The sequence below is a fragment of the Chroicocephalus ridibundus genome, chromosome 2, assembly GCF_963924245.1.
Source record: "Chroicocephalus ridibundus chromosome 2, bChrRid1.1, whole genome shotgun sequence".
Lineage (NCBI taxonomy): Eukaryota > Metazoa > Chordata > Aves > Charadriiformes > Laridae > Chroicocephalus > Chroicocephalus ridibundus.
The window spans coordinates 73,409,708-73,418,443 of NC_086285.1; the positions used below are offsets into that span (position 1 = coordinate 73,409,708).

Sequence of the window (8,736 nt, forward strand, 5' to 3'; positions counted from 1 at the left end):
GAAAGGCAGAGAAAATACAAAAAGATTGAGCCAAATCTGGAGGTAGGAATGCAGGCTGTCTTAGGGATATAAAATAGGATAGAACTCCAGATCATCTCTGTATGTTCTGACACTGAATCAGTGTGAGCATCCTTGGTGCTGTTATGAGATTGTTCATGGGGCAGCGGCGGTGTTCTCTTGGAGGTGGGTGTCTGTATTTATCTTCTGTAACTGTTTCCCTTATTTAGATAAATGATCACAACGCCTTGTCTGAATATTCAATATAGTTGATTTATACGAGCTCAGTTTAATTCAACATTCAAGGGATTTCAATTGTACTTTGAACTTACACAGCTTTTAACTTCAATAATACCCTGAATGTGTGTGTACACAAACGGGCAAATAATATAGGACTGAAAATGGTTTGTAGACTTGTCAGGAAAGGTACCGAATCAGATTTTTAATTGATAACCAGGCTCCTATGGTAAATATAGGACTTGCAAAGTATAAGCTTAAATAAGGGAATCGTGTAAAGTGTTTTCACTTACAAATGTTATGTCTTTTCATAGTGCTTATCATACGTCCTTGACAAAACGGCTGCCACTACTAAAACACTTTTTATTGTTTGAATTTTTAAATACACGAGCTCATGGCCAAGAATATCATAATTAAAGAAGCAAGCTGTCATGAGCACCAGGAAAAATCCAGCCTGCACATAATTTTAAGAATTAAAAAGAAATTCCATGGAATTTTGGTTCAAAGTTTTAGACTTAGAAGTAAATATTCAACATTTGTAAAAATCTAAACTTCCTGTGTAGTAACAAAGAATTATGCATGTCAGAACAATTTGTGAACTGGAGACAGAGAAGACAAATCCTAACAGCTTTTAAGGTGAAATACAAAAAAAGTCCAGAGAGAACTCATATTTTCTATACCTTGAGTGAATGCTCAGCTACTAAGCAGTACTTGGCAATTTTTTTTTGTTATTTCCTTGTGCACATCTTCCTTTTCAGAACATTTTTCCTTCTGGTTCTTAGGGAACTGCTTAGAATGATAGAGGAGAGGCAGCAGTGCGGATAGAGAGATGTCAGCAGAGAGAAAGCTCTTGTGTGTCAGGAAGGGTGAGCATGCTTGAAACCGGTAGAGTAGACGGAGCCATAGCTGCAAGAAAGGACAGGCCAGCCAGCAGCATCTCGGCTGGGCCCCAGGTGAGTTCTGTAGCGCCGGCAGCTGCGGACTTCTTCCTCCTTCCCCTCTTGGGGAACCACAGTGCTGGATTACAAAACAGAGCCCAGTGAAACTGGAACTTCATAGCCATTACACAGCTTGAACAGAAAAGGGAACTCCATCCAGTATATCTTAGATTCATGTTGGTTGTGGCACTTTTCAGGGAGATAGGTTTAAATACCACTTAGGCCAACAAGGGAATTAAGCTGCTCTCCACTTTCTCACTGTTAGGCTAATTCATAAAGATGGGAAAATTCAAAATGCAGCTAGAGAAAGCTCCATTTTGCAGAAAGCACAGGCCTCCTATGCTTGGTGCCTTGTGTTATGGAGAGATGCTGAAGCCCTTCAGCTCAGGGACCTGGCTGGAGGAGTGCTGGTTCTTTCTCTATGATTAAATGTCCGTGGAAGGTAAGTGCATAGCCAACTGGAATAAATCATGCAGCACCATTTAAATGAAGAAAACACTTGAAAAAAGAAAGAGTTTCTATTTGTAGACAGTTACAAACATCTCTCTGCATTTTTCCCAATTAAAAAAAAGCAAAACAATTTCTTTACAAGATGTTTTGCAGCTCCCACTGTTGTGTAATTTCTACAGCAGAAGACTCCTTTTTCTGTTGCACTAGCTGTGCTTGTAATTTGAAGATTATAAAATCCTCTACATCTTCCATAAAAGGGCTATACTGGAATTACCGATCAAAGCTAGAAGCAGCCTGTTGGCTGCCCAAACTTGTAGCTCGTGCCATGCGAAAAAACCCAACCCCAAATTCTCAAGTGCACCACATCCCCCCACTTGTGGTAAAGGATTAGGATGAATTGAGTGCACACGAATGCAGTAATGAAGGAGCTTTGTCCCTCACTGAAAACAAGCACACAAAAACTCGCCAGCACCGAAGCCTCTCCCGATCTGTAGGCACCCGGGTTTGCCCGTGCATCCCCGATGCCCCCCGCCGGGGCTGGGCGAGTTACCCCGCAGGGAGATGGGAAGGCACCAACGCTTTCTCCTCCCCAGCCCCGGGCTGCGGGACGCACCCCACCCTGCCTGCTGGGGGTTTTTGTTGTTGTTGTTGTTTGTTTGAGGTTTGTTTTTTTCTCTTCCCTCCGAACAGCCGGAAAAGGGAAGCTTTGGGCGGCGCGTTGCTCCCTCGCCTCCCCTTCCGCAGGCTGCTCCGCCCCGGGCTGCTGCGGAGCGGGGCCGCGGCGCAGGTGAGTGCCGGGCGGGAACCCTCCGGTACCCTCCCCGGCCGGATGACGCCGAGGGCCGCCCCCAGGGCTGCATTCCCAACAAATCGGGTTTCATCTCTTGGAGTGGGTTTAGCGGGTTTAGGGCTTAGGCTTTAGGGAGGCCTTCCTCGTGGAAAAGCCCCCCCCCCCCCCGCGGCAAAATGTTATTTTTCCCTAAAAAATTCGGAGATACCGACGGTCACCCCCATTTCTCTTTCAGTTTTCAGCATGGCCGTGGACTGGCTGGGCTTTGGCTACGCCGCCCTGGTGGCATCGGGAGGGATCATTGGCTATGCCAAAGCAGGTACGGTACGGGAAGGGGCTTGCAGATCCTTCGCTTCCCTCCCACCCCCCAATAACTTTGTGTGAGCTGGGCAGCTTTTTACGAACGCCTCCTGTCTCGGAGTTCATGCAGATGTAAAGTTTATCAGTTTGTGCCATGTGCTGATAAATTTGCTCCTGTCGAGGTGTGGCGCTTTTTGCGTTGAGCTGCTGGTTTGGGTTGATAAGCCCACAGTCTGCTTTCTGATGGGTGCTGGTATCCTGCCTCCGTGTTGTGCTCTTTGGGTGAAGTGATGCAAGTCTCCTTCAGAAGGGCTTTTCCCCTGTTATTTTAAATGTGTTCTGTACGTTCAAATGACATAAGTCATCTTTTTTTTTCCCTTGGAGATTTATTCTCAATGTTTGATGGTAACAGTATACAGCAAGCTGCAGAAGGATCCTTTCTCCAAGTCAAGCTGAATAATGCAAATCAGTTTTTAAGCTTGTTCCTTTTCTGGTGTCTGCATCATAAGCTTACCCTCTGACCTAGTGCTTTCATTTTTCTGAGTTTGCCCTCCTCCGGACAGAATTGTTGATTCATCCCTGCTGCAATACTGTCTCTTTCAGCTTCAAAAATCCCTAAGCCATTTTAGCGTTTGTGATAAGAAGGTGTATTCCTGCACTGCTGATGTCGGTAGTAATCTTACCAATGCATTTGACTACATAGATGCTAATGCCTGTTCTTATCTGCTTTCTACTGGCTTTCTTTATCCTTTGGGGTGTGAGTGGAGTTTAGGACAGGAGGGACCATAATGAGAACTTAAGTAACTAATTGCATCCGCATTTCTCTGCAGCCATGGTGAAATAGTAGGTGTCTTTCTCGTCCTCCGTTCTCAGATGGGAGGACATGGTCATGCTGAGGCGAGGGAATCCAGGTCACAGGAATTTTGAAGGGGAACAGGAACTTGTATGGTGACTTAAGGGAAATTTAAAAAAAAAAAAAAAGGCAATCATATCCCTACTAATAATGTGGAGAAACTGAAAGAAAATGGAATTCTCACCCATAAAGCTAAGGCGGTGATCTGTTCTTTTACAACCAGGTCTATTTACCCACACAGACAGTGGTCAGCAGTAGGTGCCTTTGGAAGAGTATGAGAACAGGGCAAGCAAAAATTGATTTATTTGTTTATATTCTCTCTTTATTTATTGAGTTCTCTGGGTCTCAGTGTTTTGAGACTCAGCAACTTCCTGAACTAGAGGTGATGTAGTTGTCCTAGTATGTGCTTAAAAAATGCCTTAAGGTAAAATTCAAGGATATGATGGCCATTTCTTGGCTCTCAGCCTTGTGCAAAGAATTGTAGCTACCACATGTTGGTTACTAAAGTGTATTCTGTCCACAGCAGCCACTTACTAGAGTGTGTATCTTTTCCTTGCACATGTACAAGAATATCTGGTGCTTTCTATCATCTTCAGCTCTTGCTTTTTATACCAAAAGCAGGATCTGAAGCAATGTTACAGCTGCCTTGTTGATGACTGAAAACTGATTACTTTATGGTAGCGATATGCTATCCTCCTGTAACACTGAGAGATCTTTATCAGCTTAGTTTTGCAATCTCAAGTCCTTTTAAACGTGACCTAAAAAACGGAATATATAAAGAACCACCCTCAGTAGCATTAAGTCCTGAATTCTCCATTAGCCTTATTGAGGGCATTTACCACTCGCAGTGGTCATGCCACTTTGATACTTGATGTCATCTGTAAATCACCAATTTGGATGCAGTATCCTTTATCTTCTGGTAGTTTGGGATTATCATTTATACTGAGGACTTGACCCAACATTAGGCAAGTCCAGGGAATCTTCTTCCAAAGTCTGCAGTTACCTTTGGATCAGATCTCAGGTGTGCTTAAGAGATATGCTCTCCCTTATTTGAGCCCTCTCTCTTCTTTGGCAACTACTTATTTGTCTAAATGCTCTCCTGCCCAGTTCAGTTCACATGTCCTTTTTCATTCTAATCTTAAACCCTTACTATTTAATCCCTTTACTTTACTGCCTCTCAAGAAATTCTGGAATTGCTGTGTTGAAACAACATGCTTTGGTCTGCACAAAGAAAACACCAATTCTTTTGTTTTTCTCTCTATTCTTTCCATCGTAAATATGTTAATGGCTTTGCAGTTAAAGCATTAGATACTAATGCTATTTGTATCTTGTAAAGAGTATTTAAACACATCTCTTGGTTCAGATCAGCGTGGTTTTAATACCTTAAAAGAAAAAAATCTTCTCTATTCTGCCTTATAACAATGAATGACCATTTTTCGTTACTGTTGGTGTTTTTCAAAACAGATAAGCTAATGAGCAAGTTTATTTATGAGCTTCTAATAAATGTGTTATCTTTTACTTATTCAGGTAGTGTGCCATCGCTAGCTGCTGGCCTTTTCTTTGGGAGTTTGGCTGGACTGGGTGCCTATCAGCTTTCGCAGAATCCGAATAATATTTGGATTTCCCTGAGTAAGTAATTTACAATTTTAATTAGAAGGGGTTATATTTACCCTAAAAAAAAAACCCTGGATACTTAAAATGAATACCTGAAAGTCTTTGCAGAAGAGGTAAACTGATGGTGTTATAAATCTATTTTTAATCCAGTCTTTAAACTTGTGTTTCAATGAAAATCTCTGTTAGTGGCTGAATTCCAGTGTTCTCCCTGGAATGTGAATTTTTAGCATGATTTAATTATTTTTGTAAATAATGTATTGAGAATGCATATGAAAGACTGCTTGTTTTGATGTGTCTTACTCAGCGATTTCTCACTGTGTTCTTGCTTCCCTTTTGCAAGACATATAAAGTGCTTTGGGTGATAGTTCAAACTTACAGTTTTGTTCCTCTGCTACAACAGGAGAGAAAAATACCTGTTATTTATTGTTAGGGTTTGTCTTCTGAACATCAAAAAACCTGCAGGTTGTGAAGGAATATGTGTGTTAGGATAAAGTGAAACTTATATGGTTTAAAAAGAAATAAATAAACCAAATACAATTAATTTACACCCTTCAGCAAAAAAAAAAAATCAAATAAGCATTTCGTGTTTAAAAACTTGTATTTAGTATGGTGTGAATCTCCAAAATGCAATTTTTGTCTTTCTGCCTTTTACTATATAGAGCTCAGGGTTGTGATCAAGTTAGGAGGATTATCCCCTATCACTTTAACCTGTACATGCCTAAAGCTAACTGTGGAGAGTCACTGCTTGGTCAGTGCTTAAAGAGCTGCCCCTGACTATAGCATTTGTTCACTGAAGCAGTAGCAGCTCTTAGATATGCGAAAGTCAGAAGTGAAAGGGGAAGGCACAGTGTTTCTCTGCATTTCAGCATTGTCTACAGTGCAGTCCACTTTCGCTTGCGTCTCTACTGGAGAGGTCAAAAGCTATGCATGGTCAAGCCTAAGTAACTGGGATCAACTGCAAATACAGAAAGCTTAGCTGGAGTGAGACCAGGTATTTTCCCAAATAGGAGACAGATACGTTTCTATAATTCAGTAGCATATGGGGTCTTTTCCTCCTGCTTTTCAAGCTTTAAAGTTTTTGGAGGAGGCTTGCTTTACTGCTGTCTTAGACGAAATTACATTTAGTGGTGTGTGCGTATTTTGAAGACTGGATACTGATTAGAGCTTGATATATTTGAATACTGAAGTGTTGTGTATTAGACTATGGTCTCAGTCTTTTACATATCTACTTATATGAGACTATTAGACGTTGTTAAGGACAATATTTAGGGTGGTGTTCGGGAGAAAGGATGCCATGGCTAGGATTGAAGATGAGCTGGGTCCTGCAGGACCAGCCGTCACACAGAAGCAATGGTAGAAAGTAGGAGTGGTTGGAACATGTTCATGTGTAGCTGTTACCACTGAGTAGCAGATGCATGCTAAGGCTAAGGATTTAATTAGTATGTTTTCTTCTATGTTTTCTCTTGGTATTCCGTCTTTCTTTGAGATACAGTGTTCCAGGGATTGCCCTTTCTATTTTACTGGCTCGGTGAAACTGCGTGGCTCCTGCCTCTATGTCAAGTGGTCAGGGTGAATAGTTTTAACTCTGTGATCTTAATGAAGGTGATGCAGGGCTGAAGTGGCTTGGTAATGCTTAGCACTTACACATAGCACACTTGCCTTTCAAAGTCTCTTTCAAACACAAATCAGTTAATTCTCAGAACGTTATGAGAAGGTGCACAGGTTTAGTGATTTGCCTGTGCACAGGGAAGGAGTGAGTTCCAGAGCTGTGTAGCATAGATTATTTCCAGACTGCAAAGAAGAGCGTTTTGACAAAGAAATTTGAGAACAGTCTGTGCAGAACCATATGGAGTGCATTGTCTGATAGAACTTGATATAGAATACTTAGTCTTCACATACTGAGGCATTCCAAAGTTTACACAATTTATTGACTCTTATAGTCCATCTTATGAAATAACCTTGTTTCACTTTTTACTTCGCTTTTATTTTTTACTACATCTTCTCTCTGTTCTGTTAGTTTTGAATTGTAACATCTCTCTCACTCACATGAATCTCTGCTGACTGGACCGTATAATCTCTCATTTAAGTTACATCTGGAACACTGACTGCCGTCATGGGAACAAGATTTTACAACTCTGGAAAATTCATGCCTGCAGGGCTAATTGCTGGTGTCAGGTACAACACGATACACTTCTTTTTTTTAACCTCATATGTGTGATTTCTTATTTGCTTAATTAAAATGAGATAGAATCAGTCATATTTTGTGTATGTGCTTTGTTTCTGTACACCTGTTACATGGGAAGTATTTGAAAATGAATTGACAAATTATTCTTATTGTTGTTTAATTCTGTGTTTTTCCCCATATCCAGTTTGCTAATGGTTGGAAGATTAGCACTGAAGATGGTGGAAAAGCCCCACGATAAGTAACTGTTCATTTTACAGTTTAATACCTGGATAAGGAAACCTGATAATGAAGTTGCATGAATGCAGAAGCAAGAAGGTGGAACAATATTCTATATCAAGACAATTTTTTTCCTTTTTTTATATGAAGGGGGGTAGAATGATGGGACAGACAGTTTACATACAGGGTGCCATTTGTTTCAGTGATCTGGTAGAGGTATTATTATTTCGTGAGAAATTGGTCCTGGGTTTGATTTTTGCAGACACATTTCGGTGTGTTTTAACACTTCCAGTTTTTATATTCCAAAATATACTGCTGACATGTATGAAGCAGACAGGACCTGCAATTAAGAAAGTATCCACAAAGAGGCACCAGGAGTAATTGGCTAAATACAACAGTGTATCTCATACCTTTCATACTGATTATTACAGTATCCTTTACCTGTTGCACTCTGCGTTGATGTCTGTATAACGCCAAACAGATCTTACCTTTTTATTGTGAAATGATGCTAGAATGTTGCTTTTCTACAAGTAAAATCTATTCCAAAACTTTATTTGTCATGTTTTTATATCCTTTCTGTGTGTATGGGGGTAGGGAGTTCTTTTTGTTATCCAAGTGCTGTCTTTCGATGATATTTAAAAATAATTTTTTAAATGGAGGGGCAGAAGCTTAAATTAGGGGCCTGCATTAACACTGCATTAAAACAGCTGTTGGTAAGGAACTTACTCTATGGATTAATTGAGCGAGAACTGTGCTAGGCTAAATGAACACTCGAAGGTGGTCTGTCCAAAGGACTGTATAACTAGAATAAAATAACTTAACATTAACACTATGTAATTCTGATCTGACAGGCTTATCTGACAATATAACGTAGCAGCATTTTATTTTTATCACTGAGGGGAGCGGCTGTGCCTCTTCAAATCTGGCTTTCCTAGTAAACCTTGGTTTCAGGAGAGTTCCTGGTTCTGCTGTGGTGCCTGAGGACTGAAGTGTGGAAGAGGCATCAGTGGCATCTGGTGCCTTTATTGTTACTCCAATCTTGATTGCTTCTCCTGCGCTGTCTCCTGGCTCTGTTAGTGCAGGGACAGCTAATGGAGGCTTGGCATTGTGATGAAAAGGAGAGGCAAGGAATGTATGAAAGAACTTTATCAAGTTA

General features: G+C 40.9%; 1 protein-coding gene across 1 annotated transcript; it reads left to right on the top strand.

The window, feature by feature from the left end:
- The first annotated feature begins 1,091 nt into the window (after positions 1–1,091).
- Positions 1,092–8,133, top strand: LOC134511627 (transmembrane protein 14C-like). The gene is made up of 6 exons (XM_063325895.1): positions 1,092–1,187; positions 2,313–2,409; positions 2,648–2,731; positions 5,093–5,194; positions 7,267–7,354; positions 7,549–8,133. The coding sequence occupies exons 1-6, from the start codon at positions 1,107–1,109 to the stop codon at positions 7,604–7,606; spliced, it is 510 nt and encodes a 169-aa protein (XP_063181965.1). The 5' UTR covers positions 1,092–1,106; the 3' UTR covers positions 7,607–8,133.
- Positions 8,134–8,736: the final 603 nt, after the last annotated feature.